Genomic DNA, 16,931 nt, shown 5'->3' with positions numbered 1-16,931 from the left:
CCTCTTTTCCAAAGACAAACACATTTCCATGCAATTCACAAACAATTTTGTCCATTACACAATTAATTTAAATGTATCAGATGATTTTTAAAGAATGAAAATGTTTGCATCAAAGCCTATTTTTGTATAGAGGCCTATTTTGCATATAGTCCTATTATCAGCAATTCTCAGTCCTCTGCCTCAATCTCCTGGCATGGCTGCCAATCCAAGTTAAGAATGTTATTAGGCTAATTGATTGCTAGGAAACCCTTTTTCAATTTTGTTGCACAGCTTAAAAACGTTATACTAATAAGGGAGCATAAAAGGGAGCACGACATTCCAGGTTAGGTTAGTATCTGAAGCATCAGCAGTTGTTGGCTTGCTTACAGGATCAAAATGGCCAGAAAGAAACAACTTTCTTTAGAGACCCGTCAGTCTATTGTTGTGTTAAGAAAGAAAGGCTACTTAATGTGAGATATTGCAAAGAAACTGAAAATATCTTACCATGCTGTTAACTACTCCCTTCAGAGAGTAGCACAAACCGGCTCTAACGAGGACAGAAAAAGGTGTGGGAGGCCCCGATGCAAAACTGTGCAAGAAGATAAATATCTTAGACTGTGCAGTTTGAGACAAAGACGCCTCACAGGTTGTCAACTGACAGCTGCACTAAATGGAACCCGTCAAACACCATTGTCAGCATCAACGGTGAAGAGGCGACTTCAGGATGCTGGACTTCATGGCAGAATTGCCAAGAAAAAGCCATACCTCACACTGGCCAATAAAAAGAAAAGACTGTGATGGGCCAAAGAGAAAAAACATTGGACACTGGAAGATTGGAAGAAGGTGTTGTGGATAGATGGGTCCAAGTTTGAGGTCTTTGGATCAAACAGAAGAACATTTGTGAGGCGCAGGAACAATGAAAAGATGCAAGACCAATGCTTAATGCCATCTGTCAAGCATGGTGGAGGCAGCGTGATGGTCTGGAGGTGCTTTGGAGGTGGTAAAATAGGAGATTTATATAGAGTGGAAAAGATCTTGAAGAAGGAAGGCAACCACAAGATTTTGCAATGCCATGCCATACTCTGTGGACAGCGCTTGATTGGGGCCAATTCCATCCTACAACAGGATAATGACCCCAAACACAACTCCAAAATGTGTCAGCAATATTTAAGAAATAAGGAGTCAGCTATGGAGAAGGGTCAATGATGATGTTGGGGTTGTTTCTCTACTGCAAGAACTGCCAGTCTTGATCCTACTGCTGGGCGATATGACTGTACATTCGGTATAACGTCTTTGATTCCTCGTAGGTTATGGATTTTTCAGTTAGCGTTAGAATGACAGTGTTGACATATGAGAGAGGTTTCCTCAATATGGTGCAAAAAATAAACATAAACAGATGGAGGATGAAGAGAGGAAGACCAAATATTCACCGGAAGAACGTGCCAAAGAAATGAGGCGTGTCGCCAGTTTAGAACAGACTAAAACACTACATACTGCACGGTTTGTCAAGCCACGACTGTTGCAAACAACATTACGAATGTTGTTGTACCTGAGTGCATTATGCTTCCTCTTTACTAATGTTGACCTCCACTCTGACCGAGGAGAGTTGTGACTAACACGCGCCCCCTCCGACGCGTGTGCAGTAGCCGACTGCATCTTTTCACCTGCACGGGGCGAGTTCATATGAGGCTCAGCTTTGTGTATGGAGAGACACACCCTGAACACATTATCCCCCGTCTCTGTGCAGCACCATCAATCAGATAGCAGAGCTCGTAATTGCATCAGTTATGAGGAATCCCCTTCGGCACCCTCTCTGCGAATGAGTCAATCATTGTTTGTGTAGGCGCCCAGCCTGCCGGAAGCAGAGCTGAGATTCGAACCATGTTGTGCCTTTTGTGGTCAAATTGAACCTTGGTGATAGTCGCAGTGGCAGCTCAGTGTTTTAGGTACTGGACTGGTAAGATTGAACTTGAAGATAATTACTTACACTCTTGTGAGTCCTTGCCAGTTTTCCAGTGCACAGCTGCTCTTCAAGAGTTCAAAAGGCCTCTCTCATCAGTTTAACAGCATTGCCTCTGTTTCTGAGTGCCACACCCAACCACATTAAATAATTCAACACAGCTGTTCACATTTCCAGCCTCAGGTGACATTTCCACATTCCAAACATGCTTTTCTTTCTCCTTTGTTTCACTTTCTCTTTGTATTCACACGCAAGGTTGAAACATCCCAGCTTACCTTTCATCCCTGTCCTTTCCTTTCTTTCTTCCAGGAGCTTCACAGACCAGCTTCGTAAGATCTCTAAAGACGCGGGGATGCCCATCCAGGGCCAGCCATGCTTCTGCAAGTACGCTCAGGGAGCAGACAGTGTAGAGCCCATGTTCCGACACCTGAAGAACACCTATTCCGGCCTGCAACTCATCATCGTCATCCTGCCCGGAAAAACGCCAGTCTACGGTACAGCCTTGTTAGGAACGGAATGTTGATCTTGTTCACGAATGGTTTGTGTTTGTGTGTATGTGGGAATTTGTGCCTGTCTAAGCAAAAGTGTTTAAGAGGTCAGGTACTGATGTCACATGAGAAGGTCTGACCCATTAGACCCTAGTGGGTATAATAGGGACTCAAACCATGCTTTGTGCATACAGCCTTTACTAAAACATTTACAATAATTAATTCTATACACCTGTATCACTAGGTGTGACTAAACCATCAGTAATGCCTTTGAGCTTATATTTTCTCCCTTTTTTCTCCTGATTTATCATAGCCAGTTAGTTGGGGATCCCATTTGCATTCGAAGAGGGTATATTCGCTTGCCCCACGCCCCCTTCGATGTGTGCGCAGTCCCTCGACCCTTAGTGGAATCGCACATGAGGCTCATCCACTTTGGCACAGGCGCCCAGACGACCGGTAGCAGAGCTGAGATTCGAACCGGGGAGTTGAGAATCTCAGCGCTGGTGTGCTAGTGGAATATCCCGCCTCACCACCTGGACTGACCTATTACTTTTAATTACGGTTTGAGGCCGCTCAGGTGGCGCAGCGGTAAAAACACACGCTGGAACCAGAGCTGGGATCTCAAATACATCGTATGGAATGTCAGCTCTGCCTGCCGGCTAGGCTGAGCGGCCACGTGAACAACGATTGGCCTGTTGTTCAGATATGGGCGGGATTACGCCAAATGGGGTCTCTCTCTCTCATGACTGGTGCTGATTGATGGCACCTGCACAGAGATGAGAAAAGAGTGCTCTCAGGGTGTGTCTCTCCATACACAGTGCTGGGCTACACTGCACTCGTCAAAGTGTAGGTGATGAGATGCATCGGCATTGGTGGAAATATATACACGGTTTGTTTAGATCGTGTTACATATATATATATATACGTTTGCAATACGTTTGCCACGTCTCGTACGGCCGTCATTCATGTTGACATGTTTGCGTTTGTGCAGCGGAGGTGAAGCGTGTCGGTGACACTCTCCTCGGAATGGCCACTCAGTGTGTGCAGGTGAAGAACGTCGTAAAAACATCCCCACAGACACTTTCCAACCTTTGCCTTAAGATCAATGTCAAGCTCGGTGGCATCAACAACATCCTGGTACCTCATCAACGGTAGGTACCATGTGATCATTTACTACTTGTTTACAGTGGACATAGATTGATTACATGTCTTCATTCCTGGCTCTTTTTTTTTTTCTTTTAGTCCATCGGTCTTCCAGCAGCCGGTCATCTTTCTGGGTGCTGATGTCACTCACCCACCCGCAGGGGATGGCAAGAAACCCTCAATTGCTGCGGTAAGAATAAACAAGTCCCAAATTATCAGTAGACTTTAGAGGATAAAAAATTGTTTATACTTATTCTAGATGTAATGAATGAATTCCCACATTACCAACTACATCGTGTCCTTTTGTACTCAACTATGTAGGTGGTGGGCAGCATGGACGCCCACCCGAGCCGCTACTGTGCCACGGTGCGTGTGCAGAGGCCCAGACAGGAGATCATCCAGGACCTGGCCTCCATGGTCCGTGAGCTGCTCATCCAGTTCTACAAATCCACCCGCTACAAACCCACCCGCCTCATCTTCTACAGGGACGGGGTGTCCGAGGGGCAGTTCCGTCAGGTCAGGATTAGAACCTGAAATCGAATTTGGACAACGTCTCCTGTAAAAGTTTATTCATTATAGCGACATTAGCCTTTTTTCTTTTAATAGTTATTCTTTCTATCACATGCTTTAACTCCAGGTCCTGTATTATGAGCTGGTGGCTATTCGGGAGGCCTGTATCAGTCTGGAGAAAGAGTACCAACCGGGCATCACCTATATCGTTGTGCAGAAACGCCACCACACACGACTGTTCTGCGCTGATCGTAATGAGAGGGTGAGACTCCATTTAACTCATTTCAAGATTTAACGGACAAGATCTGGAAAGCCGAATGTCCACAAAAGCGTACCAAGACCAGTAGTTCAGTAATCGTCGGCTAGCCAGTGCATGTCTCCCTGTTTACATGAGTGATGGGTTTTATTTTGCCAGGAGGCTCACTTTGTTCTTGCCTTTTTCTTGGTGTTTTATGTTAATTTTTGCAAGTTCTAGTGCTTAGTTATAGTTTTGAAAGACATGAGAACTGGTAAGTTAAAGAGTGTGTGTCTAGGTATTGCTCAAAAGTAACAAGAGGGAGAGACTATTATCATAGCTTTTTTTTATAATACAAAGGAACCTCGATTTAACGGATTTCAGATTTGACAGACAACATCGGGAAAGCTGAATGTCCGGTCCGATTGTTTAAAAATTCCTGCAAAATCGTACCAAGACCAGTAGTTCAGTAATTGTCCGCTAGCCGGCGCACGTCTCTCTGTTTACATGAGTAATAGGCTTTATTTTGCCTGCAGGCTCACTTTGTTCTCGCCTTTTTCTCTGTATTTTATGTTAATTTTTGCAAGTTCTAGTGCTTAGTTATAGTTTTAAAAGACATGAGAACTGGTAAGTTAAAGAGGGTACATCTAGGTATTGCTAAAAACTAACAAGAGGGAGAGACTATTATCATAGCTTTTTTTTATAATGCAGAGGAACCTCAATTTAACGGATTTCAGATTTAACAGACAACATCGCGAAAGCTGAATGTCCTGTCCGATTGTTTACAATTCCCGCAAAAGTGGACCAAAACCAGTAGTTTAGTAATCGTCGACTAGCCAGTGCGTGTCTCCCTGTTTACTTGAGTGATATGCTTCGTTTTGCCGGGAGGCTCGCTTGGTTCTCGCCTTTTTCCTCTGCTTAGTTATGGCTTCGAAAAACAAGGAAGGTGGTGAGCGAAAGAGTGCAACTAGGTATTGCTGAAAAGTAACTAGAGAAAGAGACTATTATCATCGCCTTTTTTTTTATAATACAGAGCATTTAACGGATTTCAGATTTAACAGACAACATCGGGAAAGCCGAATGTCCGGTCCGATTGTTTACAATTTTTGCAAAATCGTACCATTACCAGTAGTTCAGTAATTGTCCGCTAGCCGGCGCACGTCTCTGTGTTTACATGAGTGATAGGCTTTGTTTTGCCAGGAAGCTCACTTTGTTCTCGCCTTGTTCTCATTGTTTTATACTGCATCTAGGTATTGCTGAGAAGTATTAAGAAAGTGGAATGTGGTGTTTATGTTATATTATAAGAAACAGTGAGTGAGTGATATACGCAGGTCTAAAGAAAAACTATGTATGCAGTGAACTGTAGTGGTTTTACATGACATATTTACATATTTATTTACCTTGTTTAGTTTACTGTTAATCATATGTGTATGTTTAGCACTTTATGGGACCTTAGTGCTGTGTTTTCATATGTATCTCTGGAAATATATGGAAACTCGCATTTTACCAATCAGTACCAATTAGTCCGTTAAATCGACGTTCCTCTGTAATTCTTTCCTAACGTTCCTATGTATTTTATTACCTCTGTTTTGATTCCTTAGGTTGGTCGAAGCGGTAACATTCCTGCTGGCACCACCGTAGACACAGACATCACCCATCCATACGAGTTCGATTTTTACCTCTGCAGTCATGCTGGAATACAGGTACGCTCTCCCATAGCGCACGTTCCTGCAAATACACTATATGGCCAAAAGTATTTGGACACCTTGACCGTGAGTGACCTCTATGTGGTCTTTTCAGTTATAAGAGTCAGTTATCTGAGAAGGCTTCTTACAAGACTTTGAAGTATGTGGTCTGTGGGAATTTTTGCCTATTTAGTCAAAAGAGCATTTAATGGCTTGGCACCGATGTTGGTCAAGAAAGCCTTAATTGATGTTCCAGTTCATATCTTTTCAGTGGGGCTGAGGTCAGGACATAGACCTTGCTTTGTGCACAGGGGTACAGGAAAGAGCCCTCCATGAACTTGCTGCCTATTAGAAGCCTATTATTACCTTCATATTACTGATCTATTACACCTGTTAGCAATCGTTATGGCTGAAACACACAAAGTCAAAAAATAGAAGCAGTGTCCCAATACTTAATACTTCATATAGTGTACATTAGGGCTGCACGATATTGGAAAAAACTGACATTGCGATTTTTTTTCCCCTGCGATATATATTGCGATATTAAAAAAATGCAGGAATTTTCACCACATTATTAGTAATATTAATAATGCATGTATCTTACTCTAAATAAGGGGCTCATCTGTGAAAAAGGGTGGTGCCTACAAGGGTTACAAGAGATTATGACAAGCTACATCTTTGTACTTGGTTGAAACTGAGCATTAAACTAAGAAAGCTTCAATATCTCTTCTCTCACAGAAAAATAAACATGGCTGACGGAGCGGACAAAGTTATTTTCAAACGTAAATAAATAAGTGTTTTTATTAGCAAGTTTGGGCTTGTCAGCAAATGTAACCGTTTTCTGTACACGAATCGAGATGTTATATTGACATGTTAGCGCTAGGGTTGCCAACCGTCCCGTAAAATACGGAATCGTTCCGTATTTGAAAACTAAATGTTGCGTTCCGTATTGAACTGATACGGGACGCGCTTTGTTCCGTATTTTTATCAATGGGAGAGAAATGCTGCAGATAAGACTGTTCAATACTAGAGCTGGGGCGGTTCCTGAATCAACCGGGTTAATGATTCGAATCTTTGTACTGAATCAGGAATCACGAGTCTGAAATCTCAATGAACCCGGATCCTATGAGTCCTCTGACTGGCTGCTGCTCAGTACACAAGGCGTGTGAGCCGTCATTGAAAATGAGAACGGTGTGAATTTTCGTTTTGTGTCAAGCGGCAAAAAAGTTGTAGCATGACGTATTTGATATAACTTGCATTAAGAAACATCGCACGTCCTGCGATGTGACTATCGCGCATGCACACATCGCGATGACGATGCTGAAACGAAATATTGTGCCCTAGTGTACATTGTGAGCCACATGTATTTCAGTGTAGTCATGTATTTCAGTAACACGACTAACATCCCTGCTGTTGTTTTCGGTGTGTCTCAGGGCACGAGCCGGCCCTCACACTACCACGTCCTGTGGGATGACAACTGCTTCACAGCTGATGAGTTCCAGCTGCTCACCTACCAGCTGTGCCACACTTACGTTCGCTGCACCCGCTCCGTCTCCATCCCAGCCCCAGCCTACTATGCCCACCTGGTGGCCTTCCGAGCCCGCTACCACCTGGTGGACAAGGAGCATGACAGGTAAGGATTCGTAGCAGCAAGACAAGGTTTTATTCAATATTTTTGGGGTAATCGCTGGCTTAGGTAGCTCCTTAATACAGGTAAAAATAATAAACATACATACTGTTTCACTGAAATGGGAACAAGACATGAAAAGAAGCAGCAAATGCTAATAGATAGTAGCCACATAAATATAAAACCTATTTACATTTATCTTAATCTTTTAAATTCACTTAGTTTATATCATTATTTGAGTAATGTTTGGCATTAAGGTGCTTATAACTACCATTCTTTCTAATGTGACTAGTTAGAATTAGTAAACAGTAAACATTAGTAAAAAATGAGCTTTGCATAGCGCTGCATTAGTAGTTGTATCATCAATGTGCATATATTACTAGAGTCTAGTTCTTTCCGATTCCATATTGCAATTTCTGGAGTGTTGCTGGCCACTTCTTTTCACCTGCCAGCGGTGGATTCCAATGCTATAGCCTTTGTAAATCATCCACTGTTCGCACAAGTGTCTCAACCAGACAACCAGTTTGCATCTCTGCACCGGCAATCCTGTTGACCTTCCTTCCACATACACATACATATGTGCCTGTTAGACGCCCTGCCAGGTCGATAGCCCTGCTGAGATTCGAAAGCTTACTGCTTATAGAGCAGGACAGTCATTTTTTAACATTTGTATGAATGAACGATTCATTTCGGCTGCTACGTTTATTATTTTACAATACTGAGGGTCTGTGTGGAGTTTGCATGTTCTCCCCGTGTCCGTGTGGGTTTCCTCCGGGAGCTCCGGTTTCCTCCCACAGTCCAAAGACATGCAAGTGAGGTGAATTGGAGACACTGAATTGTCCATGGCTGTGTCTGACATAAAAGGATTATGAATGTAACCAAAGTCCACCAGGTTTGAATCTCAGCAGCTGGCCAGGCGTCTACACAGCCGTGATTGGCTACGTCTGGAAGGTGGAGTTTTCCCGAAGCCCTGCAATGGATTGGCGCTGTCCAGAGTGTTCCTGCCTTGCACCCAGTGTTTCCTGGTTGAAAGCAGACTCACTGTGACCCAGACCAGCATGAATTCTATTATGATTATGATTCATTTCACTTAATATTTAACACTTAAATTAAGCATATGCAAACGTCTCTGTCTTTCTCTTTCCTCAGTGCGGAGGGCAGTCACGTGTCAGGGCAGAGTAACGGACGAGACCCTCAGGCTTTGGCCAAAGCCGTGCAGATTCACCACGACACTTTGAGGACCATGTACTTCGCTTAACCCCATCCTCCTCCTCCTCCTCCTCCTCACCTATTAACCTGTCACTCAGATGACATCATGCACTGAGCTGGAGAAGCTTCCCCCCACTTTTTCGCGCCAGCGACCAATCACGGGCCGCGCTGCTGCTAAAACGAACCGAACCTTACTGAAGCTAGGTGAGGGGTGGGGTTCACACTTATGCAATAGAATAGTAACAAACAGCCAGTCTTTTCTAAGAACGCACTTCATCCTGTTCCGCCTTGTGTGTAGATCTGTGAGTCCTGAGAGAAGCGTGGGTCTTATTTATTAGCATCGAGTTTGTGTGTGTGTGTGTGTGTGCGTGCGTGCGTGTGTGTGTGTGTGTGATCTCATGGAGCTTTTATGTATTCTTTGGGTAAATCAGCTCAAATTAAGGTGAACTGATTCCTCAGAGAAAGGTCAAGCAGGTTTACTGGGCTGAAGAGAAGCTCAGTGCAGAGCACCACTGGAGGGCAGTGTGGCATCGTAGGCCAGAATGGGTCAGTAGGTGCTTTTTATTTTGTTTGTATCGAATTCTACAGTGCTGTTAACGTGGTTTTAATTCTATTCAGATTGAGAAAGTGGTCGGTGATCACTTGCCAAAGGACACTGTGTATTTAGGGTCCTTTATTGTCCATATTCACGAACTGTTTGTGATGAGACACTTTACGGGCATCTCAAGGTCTCCGCCTTTTCACTCCTGTGCGTATTTCTTTATCGTTCTTTGCCGCCACCTGTTCATTTCAACAGAGCACTGCCAGATGTGTGCGGTGCGTGATGCGACTTTCCGTTCGCTTCAGCTACAAACGTCCACCAGCTGCAAGCCGAAAGGTGGCAGGAAGGTGACGCGTGGCTCTATGCAGCATAGAAATTGCAATGACCAATGAGATCTAGGCAGGGTTCACAAGGACGTTTACAGATTTTTGGAAGAACGCACAACACGTGGTGCACTCGGGTTCGAATCTCAGCGGTCCAAACACCCATACGGACACCTACACGGATATGATTGGCAATTTCTAAACTGTAGGGGTGGCTAAAGCCTGTGATTGATTGGCGCCCTGTCCATGGTTTTCCTGCCTTGCGCACTTCATATTTCTGGTCGAACCCCGACGTACAACACGTGGTGCACTCGGGTTCAAATCTAAGCAGTGCTAACAGCCAGCCGGGCACCTACACGGATTTGATTGGCATTTACTGAGCGCTGTGATTGATTGGCGCCCTGTCCATGATATTCCTGCCGTGTGCCCTTCTGTTTTTCTGTTGGAACCCTGGCATACGATACGTGGTGCACTCAGGTTTAAATTCCAGCTGTGCTAACAGTCAGACGGGTACATACACTGACATGATTGGCTATTTCTGAGCTGGGGGGTGGCCAAAGCCCTGCGATTGATTGGCACACTGTCCATGCCATTCCTGCCTTGTGCCCTTCTTATTTGTGGTGGAACCCTGACATACAACACGTGGTGCACTCGGGTTCAAATCTCAGCGGTCCAAACACCCATACGGGCACCTAGACGGATATGATTGGTTATTTCTAAACTGTAGTGGGTGGCTAAAGCCTGTCATTGATTGGCGCCCTGTCCATGGCATTCTTATTTCTGGTGGAACCCTGACATACAATATGTGTCCCAGCGGTGCTAACAGCAAGCGTACACAGATTTGATTGGCTATTTCTGAGCCCTGCGACTGATTGGCGCACTGTCCATGATATTCCTGCCTTGCGCCCTTCTGTTTTCTGGTGTAACCCTGACCCACCATGTCCCGGATTAGAATAAATTACTTGTTGCTCCATTTTACCACTTTGAACAGAGTGCACCTCGATGGGAAGATTATTTTGGCACCAGTACGCTTTCTGACCGGTGTCAAAATGCCCTTGAACTGCACTCGAGCGTACTCCGAGTGTCCGTGTCTGCGTTCGCTGTAAAACCGAGATGCTTTAAACTTAGGCAGCTACGTGCTGTGTGTAAAACTTTCCAGCCTCTCTATGTCTGTTTATCATTCTCCCGTTGTTCCCCTTCCTCTCCTGCGTAAGCAGAGTGACATATTAGCCATAAACTGCAGTTTCGCCTAAAGTACAACCTCAGAACATCCGTTAAACTCGACCCAAGGTCGGTGAAAGATTTCCTTATAGACGGTTTTATGTGTGTGGGTGTGTGGGGGGTGGTGCTGTGTTCTTTTGCACTTTATGTGCAGTTGGTTGGATGTGCGTGTGGCCTCTTTCTGGTACTGAATATGTATCTTAAAGGCTCAGATTTGATTTTACAGTGAGTGGGCTTTGATTATTATTGTGATTAGGCTTTTTATATAAAATACTACTTTTATTAAACTTTTAATCGTAAATAACTATTGTTCACTGTTAACACCTTTCAGTGCAATAAGCCAAGTTAATGATTCTGGCATATTGTCATATAGTACATGCTGCAACTAGAGACTGAAATTTGATCACAAAGCTTCGTCGACTGTTGTGTGTGTTTTTTTTTTTTTTTTGTTAAAGGAAAGAGGTTTAAACGTTAGCTCTTAGTTTTTGGGAAGCCTAGCGTATGAAGTTGTATTACTGCATCCACTTACAGGGTGGGTTTCAAAGTGTGGTCTATTGTGTATCTTGTGGTGGGCTAAAATGTGTGTGAGACAAAGTGCCTGGAGACAGCTCAAGAAATCCAGGCTCATGTGGTGAGGTTTAAGTTTAAGTTTTTGATGCCATTGAATCTTATACTGTAGTATTCTGTAGTTTCGGAAGTTGCACCCAGTGGCCGTTATATACAGACGTTGTGTACGAACAATAAAGAAGATGTGTGTTAGCCGAGTACGCCGTCGTTTAGCTCTTGGCACTTTAGTCAGTCAGGATCTTCGGGGGAATAACAGCACGTGTCATTTTAACAGTCGATGTAGCAGCTTTCCGTTGATTGTTTATGTCTGCTTGTAGCGTTTTATTAGATTCTACAGTAAGTGCAATAATATACGATCATTTACAAGAGAATGAAGAACATCTTAATACTGACACCATTATTAGGAACAGCTGCAGTCATGCAGTGTTCTCCATATTTATAGGTTTTTTTTTCTGTACCAGTGCCCTATGCGTACACTTTAGCGTCATAAGCCAGTAATAAATCATACGTCTTTTGAATTCGTCGTCTAGGGTTCAGATAGCTTTGCGCTTGATAGCTTTACACACTAGGCATTGCGGTAAGATGAAACAAATACAGTGAGATGTGGCCATTCAGCTCAAATTCACTTCACCTGCTATTGACTTCTGATCATTCTTGGCCAGCCTATGTTTTAGTTTTGACATCAGCTTAGTTTTTGACCAGTCTGGCATCTTGCTTTAATGCCTTAGCACTTGTGACTCAGTGGGTAGCACTGTTGCCTCACAGCAAGAAGGTCAGGGTCTTTTCTGTGTGGACTTTGCATGTTCTCCCCATGTCTGCCTGGGTTTCCTCCGAGAGCCTCGGTTTCCTCCCACAGTCCAAAGACGTGCAAGTGAGGTGAATTAAAGATACAAAATTGTCCATGACTGTGTTTGACATGAAACTTGTGAAATGATGAATCTCGTGTAACCAGTAACTACCTGACACCAGAGCTGGGATCTCGTATACATCGTATCGAATCCCAGCTCTGCCTGCTGGCTAGGCTGAGCAGCCACATGAACACATATTTGGCCTGTTGTTCAGATAGGGGTGGGATATTAAAAGCCGGATAGGGACTCTCTCATGACTAATGCAGTTACGACCTCTGCTGGCTGATTGATGGCGCCTGCACTGAGATGAGAAAAGAGTGCTGTCAGGGTGTGTCTCTCCGTACACAGTGCTGATCCTCATATGCACTTGTCAAAGTGTAGGTGACACAATGCATACGGCTGCAGCGCACGTAGCGGAGGGGGCATGGGTTAGCTTTGTTCTCCTCAATCAGAGCAGGGATCGGCATTGGTGGAGAGGAAGCATGACGCAATCGGGCAATTGGACGCACTAAAAGGGAGAAAAGGGGAGAAAATGCATAAACAATATATATATAAAATTAAAGAAAAAAATAGCTCACCCCCCACTTCTCCTTTTTCATCCCAAAACTAGTGTCATCAGTTTGTCGCTTTCCAAGTTCATGGACTGCTTTTATATTATTAGTAAGTTTCATCTTTCAGTGACTAACCGAATAGCAGTTATGTCAGAGCTTTTTAAAAGCAGATATGAATGTCCAGCATCCATTCATTATTTTTAATTAAATCATTCAAATTAGGCGCTCAGGTGGCGCAGCTGTAAAACACGCTAGCACACCAGAACTGAAATCTCGTCGGTTCGAAACTCATGTAGCCGATTGGCTGTTGTTCATACAGGGTGGGAACTGGATGGGACCTCATAACCGCTGGTTGATTGATGGCGTCTGCACAGGGACGAGGGATAATGCGCTGGTCAGGGTGTGGCTCTCAGTACACAAAGCTGATCCGCATATGAACTCACCTCGTCGGGCCGTTTCTTGCATTGTATTCAGTCACTGTTGGATAAAAGCGTCTGTCAAATCCCATAATTGTGAGCGTAGGTGTTACAAATACACAGTCTGTAAGATTGATTGATCCAAATCTGGGTGGAAAATGCCATGAAGTAAGTACACAGTTTACTACTAATAGTTTACTACAGTAATAGTATGGTGTGGCTACTGTGAGCAGCCTTGTTGAGATTTTTTTTAATCTTGCTGCCTCTCAGCAACATTAGTGGACAAACACTTCTAATTTCTGATTTTTTTAAACAGTAATTCTCTGGACAGCGTGCTCCCATTCTACTCCTACTGGAGGCACCAATAGTATTGGGTAAATTATCATGTTATGTACTGGGTACTCGCTGTCATGCAGTAACTTCTGTTGATTTGTTATGGTTAGGATTTTGGAGTTCATCGAACGCTGTTTTTGGTGTAATAGTCTGAAACAAGCAGCCAGCAAGTGGGTCAGTTCACATTTCCTTGACCAGTCATTTTCGACCTGCTGTAAGTGTGGACACGTCTGTATTTTAGGCCTGTTTTGTGTTTGCGGCCCACAAGACCTGCTTTCGGCCACTATTCTGACCTAGTTAATAAAAAGGACTCAAACTGTAACAATTAGCTTAGCACCTCTTGTCATCTGCTACTCGTGTAAAACCCCTGCTGTCCATGCCAACCGAACCGACGTGCCTCAGTAGTTGGGGAGAGCCAACTGTATTTGTTCCGGACACAATAACAGTCAAGAGGTGTCTTGAGGGATTCGTTTACTCTTTTGAATTTTGCATCCGCTTTGGATTTTGGATCTGCTGTATGTGTCCTTTAAGCCAGGTGTAGAGACGACACGGTGTAGCTGCTAACCCTACGATTCCGCAAAGGCTAAAACGGTGAAAACGGTTAAAACAGCTAAAAAGAGTCTGTGTGAGAAATGATGACAATATTACTGCACTTCATTGTTTGAAACTCGTCTATAGAATCCGTTTGGGCTGATAACCCTAGGTGCTAAGAAGCATGGTGCTGTCATTTTGGGGATCGGAAAGTCTCGTTTGCCATTCCTTCGGTCGTTATGCAGCTTTTCTGAATTTTAGACAGACTGAGCGGTTGAATACTGGATCAAGAGATAGAGAACAGGTGTAGCACGTTAACAAGTGGTTGTTTATATGCTTAGCTGAAAATAATGAATATTCCAAGCTGAACAGTTCATGTAAACTGAACGGTACACCTAAACCTAGCAATTAAATCAAAGAGCCACTGAGCCAGGTGTTCAAAAATCATTTAGTCCATATCAGAATAAAACAGATTGAACAATTATATTATAAAGTCTACCATCCAAATCAAATAAGAACTGCGTAAGGTAGTTTGGTATATAAGTTGCGGTTTAGTTCAAGCTGAACAGTTTAAGACTGGGTACATTTTTATATACAGTACTCACACTACACTAGCCACATACTGGGTGTGTTCGAAAACCTAGTGAGCTCTCTACATAGACCACATTTTACGCCATCGTACACGCGCGCTCCCGAGAAGGAGGCTATTCAAATTCTTAGATACCTTAAAATGCTCCCTAATAAGGCACCTTAAATCTGAACGGTATTTTGACAGAATAACGAGGGAGCATCCGATGCTGCCTTAGCGGTGAAGGCAATCCCAGCATTCAGTGCGGCACAATTTTTCTCACAAAAATTTTTAAAATATGGTGGACGGTGCGAAGAAACGAGTTATTTTCTTAAATAATATATAACTTAAATAAATTATCATAGATTTTTATTAATTTGTATAAACGTGCACAAGTGTATTTATTTACAAATCCGGGCTCGTCAGTTAATTTAATTGTATTCATTAACGGATGGAGATGTTGGTTGACATGCTAGCACGTTGTGCCACCTCATCCCATTGGTTTCAATGCCATGACGCTAACTTTATCATAGTAAGCGAAAATTGATGGAATCGCTGTCTAAGTAGCGCGTTCGAATAACCTGACTTATAAGTCGATGTCTTATTAAAATCCTCTCTACTGAGGCAGCTGCCTAGGTTTTCGAACACACCCATAATGTCAGATAATAATTTGTGGTGGAAAAAACCCCATAAAATAAAAATAATAATAATTTAGTGTCAGACCCTGATTTATTAAGATTCTAATAAAGACTATTTACTTGTCTGTGATAGTCAGCATGGCATCCACATACACCGATCAGCCATAACATTAAAACTACACTCACTGTCCATTTTATCAGCTCCACTTACCATATAGAAGCACTTTGTACTTCTACAATTACTGACTGTAGTCCATCTGTTTCTCTGCATGCTTTTTTAACCTGCTTTCACCCTGTTCTTCAATGGTCAGGACCCCCACAGGACCATCACAGAGCAGGTATTATTTAGGTGGTGGATCATTCTCAGCACTGCAGTGACAATGACATGGGTGTGGTGTGTTAGTGTGTGTTGTGCTGGTATGAGTGGGTCAGACACAGCAGCGCTGCTGGAGTTTTTAAAAACCGTGTCCATTCACTGTCCACTCTATTAGACACTCGTACCTAGTTGGTCCACCTTGTAATGTCAGATGTAAAGTCAGAGATGATCGCTCATCTATTGCTGCTGTTTGAGTCGGTCATCTTCTAGACCTTCATCAGTGGTCACAGGACGCTGCCCACGGGGTGCTGTTGGCTGGATATTTTTGGTTGGTGGACTTTTCTCAGTCCAGCAGTGACAATGAGGTGTTTAAAAACTCCAGCAGCGCTGCTGTGTCTTATCCACTCATACCAGCATAACACACACTAACACACCACCACCTCCTGACCATTGAAGAACAGCATAAAAGGGAGCTAACAAAGCATGCAGAGAAACAGATGGACAACAGTCAGTAATTGTAGAACTACAAAGTGCTTCTATATGATAAGTGGAGCTGATAAAATGAAATGAACAATGTGTGTAGAAACAAGGAGGTGGTTTTAATGTTATGGCTGATCAGTGTATATTAAAAAATAAATTGCTAATAGGCAGAAATCAAATTATAATTAAAGACATTTGTATAGAAAGTGTATCATATTTATACATCATTATTGTTTTGATTATGAGTATGATATAAAAAATTGTAGAACAATCCATTATTAACATTTATGCATTTTTATGCAGCTCAAAAGCTGCCACTGTGCAAAATAAAATGTGCATTAGATTAATACCTGCCCCCCTACCTGCATATTTTTTTCTTTATATGTAGTAAATGTTCATATTTCGCAATCACTAATGTGAAAACTGTGCATCAGATTAGTACCTGTTCATTTTATCATGTCATTTTATTGTATCAGATCAGTACACAACCTTCCATCACATTTCTTTACACATGCACTCATTCTTGTGAAAACTCTGCATCAGATTAGTACCTTCCCTTCAGTTATATTGCTTTTGAATCGCTTAGGCTTGGGAACTAAATTGCTTTGGCACCAGGCTGCATTTTTAATCGTTAAATTGTGATGCCTTGAAAAACATTTACTGGGGCAAACATGAAAGCTACTAGATTTTACTAAGCGAGTTTGCACATTTCGTGTGGGTTTTTGCCAGACTTGCCCACCCACATGCTTAGTAAATCAGGGT

At 43.1% G+C, this 16,931-nt stretch overlaps 1 protein-coding gene across 2 annotated transcripts in view; it reads left to right on the top strand.

Moving 5' to 3' along the window:
• The window catches only part of ago3b (argonaute RISC catalytic component 3b), a 41,842-nt gene extending 32,706 nt beyond the window's left edge, over positions 1–9,136 (top strand). For both annotated transcript variants that reach the window (XM_062990023.1, XM_062990020.1), the window contains exons 12-19: positions 2,249–2,433; positions 3,419–3,578; positions 3,670–3,760; positions 3,892–4,086; positions 4,208–4,342; positions 5,917–6,018; positions 7,434–7,633; positions 8,777–9,136. In XM_062990023.1, coding sequence (XP_062846093.1) covers positions 2,249–2,433; positions 3,419–3,578; positions 3,670–3,760; positions 3,892–4,086; positions 4,208–4,342; positions 5,917–6,018; positions 7,434–7,633; positions 8,777–8,885 — 1,177 coding nt within the window. In that variant the 3' untranslated portion in view covers positions 8,886–9,136. The remainder of the gene's footprint in view (positions 1–2,248; positions 2,434–3,418; positions 3,579–3,669; positions 3,761–3,891; positions 4,087–4,207; positions 4,343–5,916; positions 6,019–7,433; positions 7,634–8,776) is intronic.
• Positions 9,137–16,931: the final 7,795 nt, after the last annotated feature.

The sequence above is a fragment of the Trichomycterus rosablanca genome, chromosome 2 (assembly GCF_030014385.1).
Source record: "Trichomycterus rosablanca isolate fTriRos1 chromosome 2, fTriRos1.hap1, whole genome shotgun sequence".
In the NCBI taxonomy this organism is placed as follows: Eukaryota; Metazoa; Chordata; class Actinopteri; order Siluriformes; family Trichomycteridae; genus Trichomycterus; species Trichomycterus rosablanca.
Note: the sequence above shows the minus strand (reverse complement) of the source record. Positions and strands in the feature narration are given on the sequence as shown.